This window comes from Monodelphis domestica, chromosome 6 (assembly GCF_027887165.1).
Source record: "Monodelphis domestica isolate mMonDom1 chromosome 6, mMonDom1.pri, whole genome shotgun sequence".
NCBI lineage: Eukaryota > Metazoa > Chordata > Mammalia > Didelphimorphia > Didelphidae > Monodelphis > Monodelphis domestica.
In genome coordinates, this window is record NC_077232.1 from 88,220,826 (window position 1) to 88,242,853 (window position 22,028).

The following is a 22,028-nucleotide window of genomic DNA, read 5'->3' on the forward strand; positions in this document are numbered from 1 at the left end:
GTTGGCTCTGTCGAGGACTTCCTGGTTGGTGATTCGGTCCTGCCATTGGATCCTCATGATTGACTGGAGAGAGCATTGGTGGAATTGCTCCAGCTGTTTCATGTGCTTCCGGTACAGTGTCCATGTCTCACAACCGTACAGGAGCGAGCTGAGGACCACTGCGTTGTACACTTTGAGCTTCGTCGCAGTGCTTATACTGCTGTGTTGGAGGACTTCGCAGCGCAGCCGCCCGAGTGCCTGGCTGGCGTTTTGGATCCTGGCATTAATCTCGTGGTCTAGGGACCCGTCATTGGCGATGGTGCTGCCCAGGTACTTGAAAGTGTTGACGTTAGAAAGCTGCGTGCCATCGATTGTAATGCACGGCTGGTTCATTGGCCTCCCTGGTGCAGGTCGGAACAGCACCTCTGTTTTGCTGAGGCTGATAGTCAGGCCGAACAGTTTTGTTGCGGTGGATTTATTTCTGGATCAATTGTTTTTCCCATGAGATATTTCACATTTTCTTTTATTTTTCATTCTTTTGACTTTTATTTTTTCTTGATATGTCATGGAGTCATTAGCTTCAACTTGCCCAAGCCTTCTAATTTTTAAGAAATGATTTTCTTGAGTTAGCTTTTATACCTCCTTTTCCATTTGACCAATTCTACTTTTTAAAGAATTCTTTTCCTCAGTGAATTTGTGTACCTCTTTTCCCCAAGGGCCAATTTTGTCTTTCAAAGGGTTTTTCTCTTCTTTCGATATTTGTGCCTCTTTTAGCAATTGGTCTATTATATTTTCTAAGGAATTAATTTCTTCAGTTTGTGTGTGTGTGTGTGTGTGTGTGTGTGTGTGTGTGTGTGTGTGTGTGTGTGTCTCCTTTACCAAGCTGTTGATTCTTTTTTTATGATTTTCTCGTATCACTCTCATTTCTTTTCCTAGTTTTTTTCTACTTCTCTTATTTGATTTTTTAAATCCTTTTCTAGCTCGTCCATTAACTCCTTTTGGACTTGAGATCAATTAATATTTTTCTGGGAGGCTTTGGATGCAGCAGCATTGACTTTGCTATCTTCTTCTGAGTCTGAGTCTACCCTGTCACCAAAATAACTTTCTATGTTGAGTTTCTTTTTTGTGCAGTTGCCTTCAGAGCTGGCACCAGGAATTTATCTGCTTTCAGTTCTTCTAAGGTCATATGATGTAAGCAGAGGCTTGTTTAATACTCTCCAGGCCTGTGCTTTGGTCTATGCCCCAGGATGGTGACCTGGTTCTGCATATGGGCAATACAACAAGAGTCTTGTACCCGTAACCAGTAAAAGAACCCCTGTAATCTCCTGGGTCTGATTCCCCCTTACCATCTGTGGTTGATAGTTCTGAAAATCCTGGCTTTTGCTTCAGTTGTGCCCAAGGCCCACTGCCTTGGTGGGGCCTGCCCTGACTCACTGGATTTTACCTCCATTTCAGTGCATTCTATTCCTCTTGCTGGCCTTCTAAGTTGCTTTGGGCTGAAAAATTATTTCACCTTGTCTTCTCGTGGGTTATGCTGCTTGAGAATTCATTTTGAGATGTTATAACATTGCTTTTTAGAGGTTATTTTGGTAGAAATCAGGTCCCTGTTCCTTTTCTGTCATCTTTTTTTAAAGTACTTCTAATTAAGAATTTACTTGGAGCAGCTAAGTAGCTCAGTGGATAGAGAACAAGACTTAGAGCTGGGAAGATCTGGGTTCAAATCTGGCCTCAGACACTTCCTAGTCAGGTCCTTGAATCACTCTATAATCCTGGGCAAGTCACTTAAATACCACTGCCTGCCTCTTACCTTTCTTCTGCCTTTGATTCTAAGACAGAAGATAAGGATTTTTTTTTTTAAAGAACTAACTGGTTAATATTGGCGATTATCTTTTAAAGATCTCTCTGCCCAAAATGTTTCTCACTGCTGGCTTCGCAAATGATACTTAAAATTTGACCTTTGCATTAAAGCATGCTAATGCACAATTATACCTAAAAGGTTTAATGCATTGGTTCTGAACAAGTATTAATTCCTTAATGAGTTCATTAGATACTTTCCTTTGGGACAAGGAATGGATGAAACTCAAAAGGGCTAAATTTTCTTAGGGGAAGAGAAAAAGATATCAAAAATCTAAGTACAAGGGCAGCTAGGTGGCTCAGTGGAAAGGAGTCAGGCCTGGAGTTGAGAGGACCTGGGTTCAAATGTGACCCTGGATATTTCCCAGCTGTGTGACCATGGGCAAGTCACTTAACCCTAACTGCCTAGTCCTTACTGCTCTTCTGCCTTAGAATTGATATTTAGTATTGATTCTAAGACAAAAGGTAAAGGATTGAAAAACAATCTAGGTACAGCAGGAACTCTATCTTTGGGGCCATGTGCCAAGACCTACCAAGAAAGTCTGAAACTGAGGATATAAGTAAAGACTTGCTGACCCTCATATATATGTACCCTCACTCCCTACTCTGCCCCTTGCCTGGGACACTCTGTGGCCTCCCTCTTCCCTCCCCCCCCCAAAAAAAAAACAACAACTCCTAAGAGATTGTTGCCAGAGGCTGAAACCAAGGAAAAGGAAGTCTGGATTGGGCAGGTCTGAGTATAGCACCATGCCATCAGGGCTTGGGACAAATTATTTCAGACATAAACACAGGGTTTGAGAGATCAAAAGATCTAGATTTGAATCTCTTTTGGCACCCACTATTTGTGAGACCTTCAATAGTTCCTATTCGAAGCTTCTTTGTATGCATTATGTTTCCTTTATGAGATAAAAAGGCCTTAAGCATCAGAAGTGCCAAAACAAGGTCGCATTTAAATTTTTATCTTTCCCAATACCTAGCTAAGCAGTCTGCCTAGCAGAGGCAAAATGTTTGTTGGCTGAGGCAGTTTCTGGATTCCTTTAGCCTAGTTATCATGCTGATTTTACTTAGAGTGGTTAAAGGTCCCTTTAAAAAAAGCTCAGAACCTAGTAAGAAATTGGCCAGAAATAACACCAAGATTTTTGCTTTTGGAGAATGACAGGCAATAAAATGAACCCTTCTGAGGGCAAGGAATACTTTATTTTTGTCTCTGAAATCAACAGAGTTTAGTCCAATGGTGGGCATGTAATGGGCATTTAAAAAATTCTTATCAGATGAACAGGCCTTTAACAAATGCCTGGTAGGCTGGAAGTGAAGTCTGCTTTTTAGCAATTGTTGTACTTAATGTACTTATGACTTGTCTAGGTTTACCCAGTGAGTGTGGGTCAGAGGGGAACTGAACCTCAGTCTCCCTGACTGTTAAGAACAACTCTTTATCCACTACATGACCCTCCCACACACTTAACCTCTCAGAGTCCTTGATAACTCCCTAAGACTAAGCTGCAAAGCAGGTGTCACTCTGCATTGGCAGAGTCTCTTCACTAGCTGGTCCCTATACCATTGAAATCACAAGGCCATGCCCTGCCCTCCCCCAATGTGCTTATATAGTGCGCACTTCTCAGAAAAAAGACCATGCATGCGTGGGACTTAGAATTAATAGAACTGATTTAATTATGGTTTTGACATAACTGGCCACAGTGGAATTACCCAACCTCCTCTCAGACCCTCAGTTTCTTCATTTGTAAAACAAAAACACTTTCACCACTTCCCTTATGGAACTGCTGTGAATAAACTTCATAAAACTGAAGAGGCACCACAGAAATAAGTTGTGGTTTAAATAAAGATTTATATTTCTTCTTAATTTAAAAAGCTTGTGACATAGACTAGAAATTTCTCCAAGAAATAAAAACAGAATAAAGTTTCTGTGTACCTGAGGACTAGCAGCCCCTGAAAGGAAAACCATCTCCTTCCCATCCTAAGGCCAAGAGACTCCAGGAACAAACCAAATGGCTTACCTTTCTGTGATGCTGTGCATTAAATTGGTGTCTTGGTCCATAAGTATAGAATAACACTTGTTTGCCACAGGAAATAGTCGTTTGCCGGAGGGATGTGAAGACTTAGCCGATTTTCTACCAAACTGGAAGACTCTTGCAATCGAGGTTGACTCCTGATGAACCTCTTCAAATTTGCTAGTTGCCTTAATGTAGTAACGTCGGAAACTGAGACCCTTTATGGTGGCCAGAATGTACAAGTCATAGGTGGAAGGAAATTCAGTCGAGTTCTGGATCTGCAAAGAAAGAGAGAGATTAGCTAGAGAGTAAAGAACTCAGTCCTGGTCTGCCCAGTATTATGGAATCTCTTTCAGTGAGATTTGACAAGGCAAATAGAATAGGAAAGGTGCCACAAGTGACTAAGCTTTTCTCAGCTGTCTCCTATGTGTTAGGTCATAGTGCTGAGCACCAGGGAAACTAAGGCAAAAAGGGTCCCTGTTCTCAAGGAGCTCATGGTCCAATGGCAGAGATCACACAGGCACGTGCGCACATACACACACACACAGAGACACATAGAGAAAAGCTGTAAACAGAATAACTTTGCCAGCAATCAGTTTGGTTCACTGTCCTCTTTATTTTATGAATCAAGGTCATATTTTTCCAGCTCTTAGAGACTTCTTTCTGTAAATTATTTGCAGTGTAGGCTCTCAAAACATGCTTGACACAGTCTGCATATTTTTTTTCACCAGACTGTGAGCTCCTTGCAAGCAACAACTATCTTTTGCTTCTCTTTGTATCCCCAGCACTTAGCACAGTGAGTATTGGCACATAGTAGGCACAATAAATGTCTGTGAACTTGAGTTGAGAAGAACAAATGTGAGTGTGAAATTCCCCAAAATAAAGAAAGGATTTTTAGACTATTCACAAGTGAGCTCAACTGACTGCTAGCTAAGTTCTAAAATGTATTATGCAAAAAACATTGTATGAACATTTAGAAAGTACAATTGGGGTTTTTGAGAGTTAGCAGGGGTTCATTAAGAACAGATCGCACCACTGGAAAGACTTCTATGAACTGATGCAAAGTGAAGGAAGCAGTACTCAAAAAACACCAGTAACAGCAGTACTGTAAGGATGATCAAAGATGGTAGATGGAAATGACTTACCTATTCTGTTAATACACTGATCTAAACTAATTCCAAAGGACTCAGAATGCCATCCACCTCTAGAGTGAACTCATGAACACCAAGAGCAGATTGAAGCATACTTTATTTTCTTGGGGTTTGTTTGTGTGTGTGTTTTTGCAACACAGCTAATGTCAAAATATGTTTTGAATAACTTCATATATATAATCAAAATCATACTGCTTGCTTTCTCAGTGGGTAGGGGAAGGAGAGAATTTGGAACTCAAAATTTCCAAAATGTGATAATTTTTTTACATGTAATTGGAAAATATTTAACAAAAGTAAAAGGAAGAAAAAATGAATAGCTTGCACTAGACTAACTTTATTTCCTTTTTTGAATGGGGCATTAGATTTGTAGATTGGAGTGATAACTGTCGTGAAAAAAAATGTCCAATCTTCAATAAAAACCACAAAACAGAGCCGAGTCAATAACTCAGCTCCCTTTAATGAATAGGACAGCAGATCTTCCTCACAATTTGAGATGCTTCCTTGCTCCTCCCAAAAGATTTTATAACCCTCAGATCCTGGACAGTCCAGATGGCACACCACAAAATATAAATTTTCATTGGTGGTTACATAGTCACTTTGGTGGTCTCAAGACAATGGGTGGGTGAATCTCTACCCAAGCTGAGTGGGCAAAATCCTGCTGGTCAATAGAGGGAAATGACAAAGGGTCCTGAGGCTCTCAAAATAACTCGGGGACTTTCCCTGAGTCATCACCAGAGGGACAAGATAAGGATCATTTCCACTCACAGAATAAACAGGATGTATACCCATTACCAAGAAAAGAGAATGCTCATCTCTCCAAGTTGGGTGAGGGGGAAATGTCAGGGGGTGGAGGTCCAGAAGTCCAGAAGATTCCCTTCCTTATGTGGGCATCACATGGGTGGAGGTCGTCTAGCTTGGACATTTTTGTGGTTAAGTGAGTATATCTTAGTATATCGTTTCAGACCTGCTTCTTGTGATCTAAAAAGTCTAACTTAAGAAAGAATCCCTTTAACCTGATATGAGAATAATGTGGATCAATATCTATATGATCAAATTTGATTGATTACATATGAATACGAGTATACTGAACAATCCTTTATGTAATCACCCTAAACTGAATAACACTGATTGGAAATAAATTAGGGACAGATTGTGGATCAATAAAACGATTCTTTTTCACATCACAGACACGGATTATCCAGATTTCAGTGAGACTTTAATGTCTCTCATAAGCTTCTTGTGGCCCCAATGGAGGGATGTGGAGTAGATGGGAATAGAACTAGCTTGATTTGGGAATTGGTTGAAGATCAGCTCCAACAGGGCAGTGATTCACATGATGCCTCAAAATAGCAGATGGCCTTGTGCTAACACTTATATAACACTTTACAGATTGCAGAGAGATTTCTATAGTTATCTCCTCTAAGCCTTGAAACATGAGGTGGGGGATATTATTATCCTTTTTTTCCCTGATGAATATGCTATGGAACTTAGAGGTAAAGTGACTTGTCCAGGGTCACACAGCTAGTTCTGTATGTTAGAGGCAACATCTGAACCCAGCTCCTTCTGACTCTAAGTCCAGTATTTTATCTACTATACCATGCCAGGCCTCTAGTACAGTGATGCTCGGGAGCACAACAGTTCAACTCCCAGGTGAAGCCAGGGATCCTACCTTCCCTTCCAGGCCTCTTTTAACTCACTCTCGGATTCTATAAGGACTCTATGCTGCAGGTTAGGCCAGGACTTGTCTGTTTGTCGCCATCCAGAGGAACCCAGGTGTCACAGTGGATAGTGGGCTGAGCCTGAACTCAGGAGGACTTGGGTTCCAATCCAGCCTTGGACACTGACTAGCTGAGTGACCCTGGATGCGTCACTTAACCTTCATTTGCCTCCGTTTCTTCTTACATGAAAGGCTGATAACAACAGCGCCTCCCTTTGGGGCGGTTGTGAGGATCGGAGATCACAGTAAAGCGTGGCCCCGGCAGAGCTATACAAGCACGTGCGCCCTGCGGCCCCTGAGGTCTCCCCGCTTTACCTTCCAAACAGTTCTGAGGTCTTGGAAGACCAGGACTGCGTCTCTCTCACTTGAGTCCTCCAAAGTAGGGATCCCGTGCTCACTGAATCAATGTGGGCAGCTGAAGCCAATGCCTCCCGTGTCAGCGCTCGCGCTTCATGCTGGGATGCTGGAAGGCGTTCTGTCTGCACCAGCTCCCTGCTGGAATGCAGTACCTGGCCACTAACTCCCTCATTCGAAATGAAGTCGGGACACGGAATGGCGGCCGAGGGCGGAATGAGGAGATGTGGACCCCGCCATGTCCCGCGGGCCATCGTCGGCGGGGCTGGATCTTGGCCCTTGCGGCATGGGATCTGGGAAGCAGGCAGGGGGAGCCTGCGGAGCACCAGGGTCTCTGGGCAGCTCTCCCCTCCGATGGTCTCAGATAACAGGAGCTCGCCATCATCTGGGGCACGAAGGGCTTGGTTTTTCCTTATTGAATTGCAGGATGACAGATGGAGGGACCTCCGAAGCCTCGGGCTCCCCACCTCTTCCTGGACACACGAGGAAGCTGAAGCCCAGGGAAGTTCAGGCAATCCATGAACGTGGACCATGGGCGTGCCTTGTCCGGTCTCGCGGCTCCTCGAGGCCCAAGGCAGAACTGCGCCATACACAGGCTTCCTAACTGCAGTTTCGGCTCTGGTCCACCACACCACACGGCCTCTCGGCCTCTGTCCTACCAATCAGGCCTCCCAGGTAGGCGGCCACTCAAAGGCCATCTTCTTACGGGGCCGGAGTGGACGTGGAAGAGCCCTTCTACAGAATTCCATCCCCCACCTCTCTTTCAGGGGAAGCCTCCGAGGCCGGGAGGGGAGGGACCTGCCTGGAGGTGCACAGGCAGGGGGAGTTAGAGTCCAGGTCGCTGGGCTCCAGTCTGTGCATTCTCCTTCCCATCACCCAGGAGGCTCCACGCACCCTTCCTCCTCCCAAGTATGGAATGAGAGCAGAATTTCCCCCACTTTCTGGTGAGGAAGCCCAGCGCCTGCAGTTGAATGGGCTGCCTGGGGTCACTGCTTAGGAAGAGTGAGTGCAGGGCTCCCCCTCAGCCCTGGGGTGCCAGGCCAGGGGCTACACTTGTGCTCCCAGGACTCCTACAGACGGAACGTGCTGGGAGGCCCTCGCTGTGAACAGCTCTACTCAGAGCCCCGAGGCTGGGGTCTGAACAAGGATTTTGTGACTCACTGCAACCTTTGGCAAGTCATTTGATTCCTTTGGCCTTGTCACATGTAAAGGAAGTCTAATTCTACTCATACCTTACGGGGTGCCTGGGGGTCCTCTGTACAACAGGGCAATGTGGGGGGGTGCCCTCGCCGGGGGGCCTGTGACCCACCATCTGATGACTCTCCCTTAACTGAAGCAGTCACTTAGGGCAAGTCGAAGGAGGAGGAGAGCAGGCAGCAGGAACACAATACCTGAGCAGGCACCGCATGTCCCATTTCGTCTAAGACCGTGACTCCTGGAGAACCGACAGGAACAGTAACCAAAGTGGTGATGGTCCAGGCCAGGGGGTTATAGACAACAGCACACGGGGTCACCTCGTTAGAACCTTTCCAGAAGAGACAAGATGGGACGCATCAGCTATGGATGGCCACAACGGCAGCAAAGCCACCCACAGGAGAAGGGGAATGTGAAGCTGTCTCCCGGGCTGCTGCTGGGAGCAGGGCAACACTGGCATAATCTCTATAAAAGTACTGCACAACACACAGAGACAAATACCTCTGAGACTCCTCATCTCCTTCACTGCCTTTAATGGGCAATCTGTCCTGATCCCCTCCGCTCATCGCTGTATCCCCAATCACCCTGTGATGGTATCTATTTCTATATTTGCTTCTTGTCCTCCCTGATAGACTGTAAGCTCCAGAAGACAAGAGCTTTTTTATTTATCTCCTACCCCTAGGGCCAGACTCTATGGCTGCCACACTGGAGATGCTTGACAGATACTTCCCCCCTGAGATGAGGCAAGTGTGAAGATGGGATTAACTCTCCCCTCACCCACTTTTAGATTTAATTACCAGAAGCCTATACACCTCTCTTGTCCTTATGTATGGGGAGGTCTGTGACCCATGTGTGCGACAGTGGGTGATGAATCAGGATCGACTAACTGCCCCTTGGGCAGTCCTAAGCAAAGTTATAGCTGCAATTGGTCCACGTAAAGTGGAAGGAAGGCACGGGAAGTGACGAAAGGAATGGTCTCTAAAAGTGGCAAGAACTTCCTGTGACCAGCTCTTTCGCCTTCAAACTTGACCTTGAAGGAGCTCCAGCGTGGGTCCTCAGACTGCTCTTTGATTTTTCCCTTAGAACTACCACATGGGGGTGAAAAAGGCTAACTCCCTTTCCTGGTTTTTCTGGAGGTACTAACTTCTGGAGAGGCCCCTCATCTTAGAGGAGGCCTTGTGGCTAAAGCCCCTGTTTAATTTGCCTTTGGACCCCTTTGCTCAGGCCTCTGAAGCCCTGCTTGGTTCCGACCAGGCCGGAATAAATATCTATTCTCTCTCATTTTCTTACTTTCACTCTTTCCCTCTATCTTATAAATAAATTGCAATAAAATCATTCTGATTTGAGTAATAATTTCTGGTGACCAAATTTTCATATATTTAGTCCAATCCTTTAATTTTTAAGCCTTACAGAAGGTGGCCTAGAGGAAAAGCTACAGAAATGAAAATGGGATTTGAACCCTGACTCCAAATCCAGAGCTCTTCCCACTTACCATGTAAGCAGGACACATATTATTTACATTCATTTTATAAATAAGGAAAATGAAACTTGGAAAAGTGACAAATATCCATTATCTCCTCTTAAGAAAGAGATGGGAGGGAGGGTCAAGATGGCGCCTTAGAGAAAGCTAAAGTTCAGATCTCCAGAAACCCTTCCCTACCAAACTCAAACTATATGCTCCTAGGGCACCTAAATTCAAAACGAAAAACAGCATAGACCCCGGTAATCCTCCTCCTCCTGGACCTGAATCAAAAGGTACGCCCCCCCAAAAGTCAGAACCCGAGATCACTCGGATCTAAGGGACAGGCAGAAGGAAGGTCCCAGGACCCATCCTCCCCAAACCAGAGCGCTGAGTCCGAGGCAGCAGAGGGAACCTTAGAGCTTCAGGGCCGGCTACTCTGAAGGCCACTTCCTGAAAACAACCTGACTCAGTCTAGGGGGCACCCAACACAGACAGCAGGGAAACAGAGAGAGACAGGGGGAACCTGTAACCACCTGGCTGGATCCTTCCATCTGAGTCTCACGGAAGGTCTCTGCCTCAGGGCATACTCAGTTCAACCCAGCCAAAGCTAATCCTATCAGGAACCCTTGGAGCTCCGGGGAAGCCATGGCCCCTCCCCCCTCAGAGTGCTGGCTCTTCTGGCCCGCTAAGGCACAGAAACAAACACCCTGCAGAAAGGGCCAAGCCAGGCTCAGAGCATGGAAGTAAGGCAATGGAGAAGCATCAGGAGGGAACTGAGGAGGGCAGTAACACAGAAACACCAGCAATTCCTGGCTTCCCCGGGAAGACAGAACAGCTGAGGAGAACAGACAATTTGCCTAGAGCTAAAACCTCTGAACACCAGAGAGAGATAAGAAAAGCTAGACCTCCCCACTCAGATAGAGATGGTAAACTCCACAGAAGCACAAAAGCCTCAAAACTCCAAGAAAAACAAGAAGAAGGGGGTGACTTTGGACACTTTTTATGGAGCAAAAATACAAAATACAGAGGAGATAGAAGAGGAAACACAAGCAAATGCTCCGAAACCTTCCAAAGGAAATGGAAACTCTCCACAAACCCATGAAGAATTTGAATTGGAAAGGATAAAAAAGATGGAAGCCTTCTGGGAGGAAAAGTGGGAAATAATGCAAAAGAAATTCACGCATCTACAAAACCAGTTTAACCAAAGTGAAAAGGAAAACCAGGCTTTAAAGTTCAGAATTAGGCAACTTGAAGACAACGAGAAAGAATTAATAAAGCAAAGCCAAAAGACCAAGAAATTAGAAGAGAATATAAAATATCTCACTGACAAGGTCATAGACTTGGAAAATAGAGGGAGAAGAGACAATTTAAGAATAATTGGACTACCAGAAAAGCCAGAAATAAACAGCAAACTCGACATTGGAATACAAGATATAATCAAAGAAAATTGCCCAGAGATCCTAGAACAAGAGGGCAATACAGGGACTGGAAGAGTTCATAGAACACCCTCTACACTAAATCCCCAAAAGACAACTCCCAGGAATGTAATTGCCAAATTCCAAAGCTTCTGAGCAAAAGAAAAAATCTTACAAGAAGCCAGAAAAAGACAATTTAGATATAAAGGAATGCCAATCAGGGTCACACAAGACCTTGCAAGTTCCACTCTGAATGACCGTAAGGCATGGAACATGATTTTCAGAAAGACAAGAGAGATGGGCCTTCAACCAAGAATCAGCTATCCAGCAAAACTGACTATATACTTCCAAGGGAAAGTATGGGCATTCAAAAAAATAGAAGATTTCCAAGTTTTGCAAAGAAAAGACCAGAGCTCTGTGGAAAGTTCGATATCAAAAAACAAAGAGCATGGAATACCTGAAAAGGTAAATATGAAGGAAAGGGAAAAGGAGAAAAAGGTTATCTTTTTCTTTCTTTCAAACTCTCTTCTATAAGGACTACATTTCTATCAATCTATGTATATTAACATGTGGGGAAAATGTAATGTGTAAATAGGGGGAAAAGAAAGACCAAATAGAATAATCTTTCTCACACAAAGATTCACACGGGAAGGGGAGGGGAAGAAAACTCCTATAAAAAGGAGAGGAAGAGAGTTTTTACTTAAACCTTACTCTCAGGGAAATCACCTCTGAGAGGGAAGAACATCCAGATCCATTGGGATCTTGAATTCTATCTTACCCAACAAGGGAAGGGAGAAGGGAAAACCAAGGGGGTAGGGGGGAGGGAACACAAAAAAGGGAGGGAAGAAGAGTGAGGAGGGGGAGGGAACAAAAAGAGAGGGACTAGAAAGGGAAACATATCAAGGGAGGGGCCAAGGGGGACTGATTTAAAGTAAATCACTGGACTAAAAGGTAGAGCTGAAGAAGAAAGGTTAGAATTAGGGAAGGATATCAAAATGCCAGGGAGTCCACAAGTGACAGTCATAACTTTGAACGTGAATGGGATTAACTCACCCAGAAAACGTAGATGAATAGCAGAATGGATTAGAATTCCAAACCCTACCATATGTTGTCTTCAAGAAACACACATGAGGCGGGTAGACACCCACAAGGTCAGAATTAAAGGATGGAGTAAGACCTTCTGGGCCTCAACTGACAGAAAGAAGGCAGGAGTAGCAATCATGATATCTGATAAAGCCAAAGCAAAAATAGACCTGATCAAAAGGGATAGGGAAGGTAATTATATTTTGTTAAAAGGGACTTTAGACAATGAGGAAATATCATTAATCAACATGTATGCACCAAATAATATAGCACCCAAATTTCTAATGGAGAAACTAGGAGAATTGAAGGAAGAAATAGACAGTAAAACCATATTAGTGGGAGACTTGAACCAACCATTATCAAATTTAGATAAATCAAACCAAAAAATAAATAAAAAAGAGGTAAAAGAAGTGAATGAAATCTTAGAAAAATTAGAATTAATAGACATATGGAGAAAAATAAATAGGGATAAAAAGGAATACACCTTCTTCTCAGCACCACATGGCACATTCACAAAGATTGACCATACATTAGGTCACAGAAATATGGCACACAAATGCAGAAAAGCAGAAATAATAAATGCAGCCTTTTCAGATCACAAGGCAATAAAAATAATGTTCAGTAATGGTACATGGAAAACCAAATAAAAAACTAATTGGAAATTAAACAATACAATATTCCAAAATTGTTTAGTTAGAGAAGAAATCATAGAAACAATTAATAATTTCATCGAGGAAAATGACAATGGCGAGACATCCTTTCAAACCTTTTGGGATGCAGCCAAAGCAGTAATCAGAGGTAAATTCATATCCCTGAGTGCATATATTAACAAACTAGGGAGAGCAGAGATCAATCAATTGGAAATGCAAATAAAAAAACTCAAAAGCGATCAAATTAAAAACCCCCAGCAGAAAACCAAACTAGAAATCCTAAAAATTAAGGGAGAAATTAATAAAATCGAAAGTGATAGAACTATTGATTTAATAAATAAGACAAGAAGCTGGTACTTTGAAAAAACAAACAAAATAGACAAAGTACTGGTCAATCTAATTTTAAAAAGGAAAGAAGAAAATCAAATTAACAGCATCAAAGATGAAAAGGGGGACATCACCTCCAATGAAGAGGAAATTAAGGCAATCATTAAAAATTACTTTGCCCAATTATATGGCAATAAATACACCAATTTAGGTGATATGAATGAATATATACAAAAATACAAACTGCCTAGACTAACAGAAGAAGAAATAGAATTCTTAAATAATCCCATATCAGAAAATGAAATCCAACAAGCCATCAAAGAACTCCCTAAGAAACAATCCCCAGGGCCCGATGGATTCACCAGTGAATTCCATCAAACATTCAGAGAACAGTTAATCCCAATACTATACAAACTATTTGACATAATAAGCAAAGAGGGAGTTCTACCAAACTCCTTTTATGACACAAACATGGTACTGATTCCAAAACCAGGCAGGTCAAAAACAGAGAAACAAAACTATAGACCAATCTCCCTAATGAATATAGATGCAAAAATCTTAAATAGGATACTAGCAAAAAGACTCCAGCAAGTGATCAGAAGGGTCATCCACCATGATCAAGTAGAATTTATACCAGGGATGCAGGGCTGGTTCAATATTAGGAAAACCATCCACATAATTGACCACATCAACAAGCAAACCAACAAGAACCACATGATTATCTCAATAGACGCAGAAAAAGCATTTGATAAAATACAACATCCATTCCTATTAAAAACACTAGAAAGCATAGGAATAGAAGGGTCGTTCCTAAAAATAATAAACAGTATATATCTAAAACCATCAGCTAATATCATCTGCAATGGGGATAGACTAGATACATTCCCAATAAGATCAGGAGTGAAACAAGGATGCGCATTATCACCTCTACTATTTGACATTGTGCTAGAAACACTAGTAGTAGCAATTAGAGAAGAAAAAGAAATTGAAGGCATCAAACTAGGCAAGGAGGAGACCAAGTTATCACTCTTTGCAGATGACATGATGGTCTACTTAAAGAATCCTAGAGATTCAACCAAAAAGCTAATTGAAATAATCAACAACTTTAGCAAAGTTGCAGGATACAAAATAAACCCACATAAGTCATCAGCATTTCTATACATCTCCAACACAGCTCAGCAGCAAAAACTAGAAAGAGAAATCCCATTCAAAATCACCTTAGACAAAATAAAATACCTAGGAATCTATCTCCCAAGACAAACACAGGAACTATATGAACACAACTACAAAACACTCTCCATACAACTAAAACTAGACTTGAGCAATTGGAAAAACATTAACTGCTCATGGATAGGATGAGCCAATATAATAAAAATGACCACCCTACCCAAACTTATTTATCTATTTAGTGCCATACCCATTGAACTCCCAAAAAATTTCTTTACTGAGTTAGAAAAAACCATAACAAAATTCATTTGGAAGAACAAAGGATCAAGGATATCCAGGGAAATCATGAAAAAAAAATACAAAGGAAGGGGGCCTTGCAGTCCCAGACCTCAAACTATATTACAAAGCAGCAGTCATCAAAACAATTTGGTACTGGCTAAGAGACAGAAAGGAGGATCAGTGGAATAGATTGGGGACAAGAGACCTAAGCAAGACAGTATATGATAAACCCAAAGATCCCAGCTTTTGGGACAAAAACCCACTATTCGATAAAAACTGCTGGGAAAAGTGGAAAACAGTGTGGGAGAGATTAGGAATTGATCAACACCTCACACCCTACACCAAGATAAATTCAAAATGGGTGAATGACTTAAACATAAAGAAGGAAACAATAAGTAAATTGGGTAAACACAGAATAGTATACATGTCAGACCTTTGGGAGGGGAAAGACTTTAAAACCAAGCAATACATAGAAAGAATCACAAAATGTAAAATAAATAATTTTGAGTACATCAAATTAAAAAGCTTTTGTACAAACAAAACCAATGTAACTAAAATCAGAAGGGAAACAACAAATTGGGAAAAAATCTTCATAGAAACCTCTGACAAAGGTTTAATTACTCAAATTTATAAAGAGCTAAATCAATTGTACAAAAAACCAAGCCATTCTCCAATTGATAAATGGGCAAGGGACATGAATAGGCATTTTTCAGATAAAGAAATCAAAACTATTAATAAGCACATGAAAAAGTGCTCTAAATCTCTTATAATCAGAGAGATGCAAATCAAAACAACTCTGAGGTATCACCTCATACCTAGCAGATTGGCTCACATGACAGCAAAGGAAAGTAATGAATGTTGGAGGGGATGTGGCAAAGTAGGGACATTAATTCATTGCTGGTGGAGTTGTGAACTGATCCAACCATTCTGGAGGTCAATTTGGAACTATGCTCAAAGGTGCTAAAAGACTGTCTGCCCTTTGATCCAGCCATAGCACTGCTGGGTTTGTACCCCAAAGAGATAATAGGGAAGAAGACTTGTACAAGAATATTCATAGCTGCGCTCTTTGTGGTGGCAAACAATTGGAAAATGAGGGGATGCCCTTCAATTGGAGAATGGCTGAACAAATTGTGGTATATGTTGGTGATGGAATACTATTGTGCTAAAAGAAATAATAAAGTGGAGGAATTCCATGGAGACTGGAACAACCTCCAGGAAGTGATGCAGAGCGAAAGGAGCAGAACCAGGAAAACATTGTACACAGAGACTGATACACTGTGGTACAATCAAATGTAATGGACTTCTTCATTAGTGGTGGTGTAATGTTCCTGAACAATCTGCAGGGATCTAGGAGAAAAAACACTATCCACAAGCAGAGGACAAACTGTGGGAGTAAAAACACCAAGGAAAAGCAACTTTTTGACTACAGAGGTTGAGGGGACATGTCTGTGGAGTGACTCTAAATGAACACTCTAATGCAAATACCAACAACATGGAAATGGATTAGAATCAAGAACACATGTGAAACCCAGTGGAATCGTGCGTCGGCTGGGGGGGGGGAGGAAAAGAAAATGATCTTTGTCTTTAATGAATAATGCTTGGAAATGATCAAATAAAATATTATAAAATTTAAAAAAAAGAAAGAGATGGGACTCAAACACTGTCTATTGCTTTGCACCCACCACTCAGTATCACTCAATATGGTGCTTACATGATTCATGCTCTCTTCTTCCCCCTCCTGGAGCTGACAAGCAATTCTATTGGAGTATAAATATATTATCACTCAAAAGCTATTTCCATATTATTCATTTTTGTAATGATCTTTTAAAACCCAAACCCCAAATCATATACCCATATAAACAAGTGATAAATCATGTTTTCTTCTGGATTTCTACTCCCACATTTCTTTTTCTACATATGGATAGCATTCTTTCTCTTGGGACAGTTTTAACCGATACCATGTTTACCTGAATCTCTATCAAAGACAGTAGTTTGTGGCTCTTCTTTCTTCTCTGCCCAGAATATGTCAATGATAATGGAGGCCATTAACTTTTCTACAGCTAACATTCCTTCCATTAGGTTGTTCATGTACATATCTCTCACCTTGGGAGACTCTGTCCCTGTTATGCCATCATGATGCTGAACCTTAAAAAAAAAAAGGTAAAGTTATAAAAGATGAGTTAAAGGAAATGCAGAGACCAATTTTTCTTAAACTTTAGTATTTCAATTGTATGTGACTCTTGGTGATCCCAATTGGGGGTTTTCTTAGCAAAGAGACTGAAGCTATTTGCCATTCTCTTCTTCAGCTCATTTTACAGAGTTAAGCGACTTGTTCAGGGTCAACCCAACTATTAACTGTCTGATGCCAGATTTGAACTCATGCTTTTCTTACTCTAGGTTTAGCACTCTATCTACTACATCACCTAGCTACTCTAGCAAATATAAACCTGCAAATATTAAATATTGGCATGCTTGCTTCAAGAAATATATATATATGTATGTATGTATGTATGTATATATATATATATTCCTGAAAAGTAGATCTACAACCTAATTTTAATGCTATAGACAATGGTGATGTAGTAGAAAGTTTACTGTGAGAGTATTAAGCAAATGTAGGCTCTGGTCCTGACCTGACCAAACTGGCTTTGAGACTGAGAAAGTCACTCACTCTGTTTCCTCAAATGTAAGGAGAGTATTCAAGATCACATGAAGCTCAAACATTCTATGTCAGAGTATCCTCCCAGCTCTAAAATTCTAAGATGTCCTATGTGATGCAAAATGTAATTTAAATTCAGCAAAGGGAATTTACCATATGAAACAAAATGGATGAACCCTTTTTCTAAAGTAAAATGTATCCCTAATTTACTTGTTCTTAAAAACATTTTAATTAAAAAAAAAATACTTTAAATGTGGTATTCCCCAGTCTCAACCCCTCTGCCACTAAGTGAGAAGAGGAAGAAGAACAGGAGGAGGAGGAGGAAAGAAGGAAGAAGGAGTAGAAGGAGAAGAAGGAGGAGGAGGAGAAGAAGGAGAAGAAGGAGGAGGAGGAGGAGGAGGAGGAGGAGGAGGAGGAGGAGGAGGAGGAGAAGGAGAAGAAGGAAGAGGGAGAAATCTGCACAAATTTAGGTTTAGGGCCTGGAAATTAGAAGTGATTAGGTTTCTACATGGGGATGGAGACTAAAACAGTGATCTGGTCAGCAGAGTTTGGTAGTTATGAAAATGTCAATGAAAGTACTTGAGTCTTATAATAATTCCTATAACAAAAGTAGTGCAAATATTATCCTCCTCATCTTGCAGATGGCGAAACTGAAGGTCTGAGAAGCAAAGCCCCTTCATTCTTGATTACATATATATATATAAACTTGATTCTTGTCTGATGTCTTCCACATCAGACTGTGAGTGCCTCAATGGTGCTCAAAGACACTGTCTCCTTTGCTTTGTGTCTCCAGCTTAGGGCAATACCTGACACAAAGGAGGTGCTTAGGATGTCTGTTGATTGATTCACTAGAGAGTAATGAGGGTTAGTGACCATGAAGCTGATATAATACACTTTGCTAGGCTAGACTAGCTGGTCTCTAAGGTCAGCTCCAGCTCAAGCACTTGAAGAATCTTTATAGATTTGAGAATATATTCTAGAGAGATTGTGGAGTAAAAAGACCCAGCCATGTTAACTATTGTGAGAATTTATTTCTCATATATTATATTAATTTCTTTTTCAGGGTCATCGATTAGAGAGAATTCCTCTGTATTCCTGTCAGAGACTCCATCTAGTCTACTGCTTTTTGTAATTTCTTTGTCCTTAGAAATTCTGAAGAGTATCTTCTTTTTAGGACTTTTAGAACACTTTTAAGACTTTTTAAGACATCAAAAATTTGGTTAATAGAAATAGGAGACAAGCATTCTCTTCCTGACTATGTGAGCTCCATTACTTATGGTTTGGGGAGGGACTGGGAGTTTGATGGACTACCTCCTAATTAGCCATTTGCCAATTAGAGATGTCTTGGGATGTTCCAGGGAGGAGATGAATGATGAACTCCCAAGAAGTGTATACAGGTCCCTGGGCCAGGGAAGTGAGAGTCTTGATTTTTGAGATAACCATTTGAACATATTAGGATGTCTTGGCCAGTCAATCAATAAATGAATTAAAAATTAAGAAATATTGACAGTAAAGAAAAAATGGTAAATGTTAGAGAAGATGTGGTAAAATTGGGACACTAATGCATTGTTGGTGGATTTGTGAATTGATCCAACTATTCTGGAGGGCAATTTGGAACTATTCCCAAAGGGCTATAAAACTGCACATACCCTTTGAACTGATAAAGTCACTATTGGGTCTGTATCTCAAAGAGATAAAAAAGAAGAAAGGACCAACTTGTATAAAAATATTTACAGCTGTTCTTTTTGTAGTGGCAAAGAATTTGTAATCAAGGTTATGTCCACCAATTGGGGAATGGTTGAACAAATCATGGTATTTGTTGGTAATGGAATACTAATGTACTATAAGAAATACTATTATGCTATAAGAAATGATAAACAAGATGATTTCAGAAAAAGTTGGAAAGATCTGTGGGAACTAATGCAGAGAAAAATAAGCAGAACTGGGAGAACACTGAATATAGTAACAACAATATCAGATGATGATCATTTGTGAAAACTTGGCTACTCTCAGCAAGGCAATGATCTGGGACAATCCTGAAAGACTTATAACGGGGAATGCTCTCCACCTTCAGAGAAAGAACTGTCGGAGTCACTTTTCACATCAGTGTATTTTTGGTTTTATTTTGGGGTTTTGATTATGTACGGCTTTGCTTTTATGACAATGACCAATATGGAAGTGTGTTTTGCATGACAAAAAATATGGAAAAAAAAATAAGAAGAGCCCTAACTTGAAAAAAATATAAGAAAGAAATGTTTAAATCTTGCCTCTTGAGAATGTCAACTGTTACGCTACGAACTTTAAATATAAACACAGGTGACTTCCAGGCCAGTGTTTCCTGAACCACAAGAATATGGACCTGTACAGTGTCTCCCCTCTTTACTGATGATTATTCTGCCCTCAGTGGCCTGGACACATAGGGTTTCTCCAAGATTCAAGAAATAGAGGCCAAGAGGAAGAGAGAAAGATAGAGGAAGAACAGGAGAAGAGGGCAAAAGGAGGAATGAGGTACAGAGATGGAGCCTGTTTTTAAGGTTTATGAAACTATTAGTTTTCTAATCCAGAACCTCTGATTTTCATTGTTGTTGGGGACTTCCTGGAGAGGAAAATCCCTTTACCAATGCAGACAGTTTGTTTGTTGGTTTAGAAATTTGCTCAGGGTCACAGGCTGTCATGACTGAGGTCAGCTCTCTCTACCACAACATCATGCTATCTCTTGGGTTTATAGGCTTCAACAAGTAAGATGTATCAGAAATGAAAGTTTCAAAAGTCAATAAATACTCAACATGGTTTATCAGTTGGGAAATATTTATCTCTACCATCCCAAAGATAGAGCAGTTCCTCTAGAGAGTAACCACAACAGACATGCCCTCTGATAATTCCTTCTGATTTATCTGAACAATGTCATGGAACTGCATCTTAGGGAGAAGGCATCGTGATTCAAGATTGTCATCCCTGCAACAGGGAAGGCTGAGGCTAGTGGACTGCTTGAGCTGGGAGTTCTGAGCTGATTAAGTCCATTATCAATATGGTAACCCCCTCAGAATAAGGGAATCCATTAACTTAGTTTTTCAAATATTTTGTTAATTGTATTTCTTTTTTAAAGCTCTACCTTCTGTCTTAGAATTGACACTGAGTATTGATACCAAGGCAGAAGAATAGTAAGGTCTAGGCAACTGGAACTAAAAGAATTACATGGGGTTATACAGCTAGGAAGTGTCTGAGGCCAGATTTGAACCCAGATCTTCCTAACTCCCAATTATAAAAGCAAGTTACCTTTATAATTCAATGCACTTTAATTTATGCATTTAAAAATATTCTTCTATGAAGAGAGTAAGAGGTTTTTCCATGTTTATAAAAGGGTCTGTGACATTAAAAAAAAGTTAATATCCCTGATCTAGAACCCTAATTTTCCATTTAAACACTCAATAAGGGGATAGCAAAATAATCTGGACCTGTACGGTGAGTTACACAGCTCTCTTGAGAGGCCTTAGAGGTGGAGAGGACCTTGAGGGATCACTCCATCTATCCTGACACTATTGAGGGAAGGAAGATCTATGATATCACAGATCCCTGAAAGGTGATGCAGGGGAAAGAGAGTAGGATCTGGCATCTGAGGACCCAACACCTGTGGGGCTTGAACTAAGAATTTAATATATGAAACCCTGGGAATATTTGGAATTGTAGTTTGGGAAGCTCCTCTGACTCAAAACCATGTCTTTAAATAGCTGAAAGTGGAACAAATTAGGTCCTTATTGGCCACTAACCTATTACACAGCTCTAATAAGAGATCTCGGAGGTGGAGAGGACCTGGAGGGATCATCCCATCTATCCTGATATTACTCTCAGGCAGGGTAAGTGCCCTTATTTCCATTTTACAGATAATAGTTCTCCAAGTTGGCCACTAGATGAGAAATTGTTTCGCCACAACTCATTAAACTCTCTACTAAGGTAGCACAGTGGGTAGGAAATGGTTTGATGTCACAGTCTTGGGATTCGAAAAATCTGGGTTCAAATTCTCTTTGCCATATACTAACTGGGTGACTATGAGCAAGTCATTTAATTTTCCTCTTTACCTCAGTTTCATCATCCATAAAATGTGGATATTCCATCTGCATTCTGCTTCAGAAAGCTGCTATGAGGCCCAAATGAAACATAGCTTGGAAAGGGTTTTGAAGTTCACTCTTATGAGTTACAAATATGTTGGCTATTATTATTATTATTACTGAGGGAAGGAAGATGCACATCTATGATATCACCGATCCCTAAAAAGTGATGTGGGGAAAGAGGGTAGGATCTGGCATCTAAGGACCCATATTCAAATCCTGGTTCTGCCACTTACTAATCTCTGAGATCTGGGGGAAAACACCTCATTCCTCTGGTCCTTGGTTTCCTCGTCTCCAAAATGAGGGGCTTGGATTAGATGCGGATTAATGTCCCTTCCAGCTCTAAATGTGTGGAGCAGGTCTCTATTGCTTAAAAAAGGCTATGATTTATTGGGTGCAGCAAGTGTTCTCACCACGTTCTGTGGACAAAGAATTTGCCTTCAACAATCAGCCCAGGCCTGAGCCTCTGCACTTGACAAGGCTGGGCTTTGATAACACACTTGCTGCACATCCCTGGTCTTGTACTCAAAGCTTTTCCAGTTTGGGGGAAGCGGCCAGAGGGAGCCTTGTGCTGAGATAGTCTTTGAGAAGCCAGGGTCACCCTGAAACAGAAGAGACACTAGAA

General features: G+C 41.3%; 1 protein-coding gene across 2 annotated transcripts in view; it reads right to left on the bottom strand.

Annotated features, from left to right (window-relative positions):
* The window catches only part of MAN2B2 (mannosidase alpha class 2B member 2), an 86,399-nt gene that overhangs the window by 23,274 nt on the left and 41,097 nt on the right, over positions 1-22,028 (bottom strand). For both annotated transcript variants that reach the window (XM_007496762.3, XM_056802404.1), the window contains 3 exons: positions 16,606-16,783; positions 8,453-8,586; positions 3,846-4,117 (listed from right to left, as the gene is read on the bottom strand). In XM_007496762.3, the coding sequence (XP_007496824.1) occupies positions 3,846-4,117; positions 8,453-8,586; positions 16,606-16,783 (584 nt within the window). The remainder of the gene's footprint in view (positions 1-3,845; positions 4,118-8,452; positions 8,587-16,605; positions 16,784-22,028) is intronic.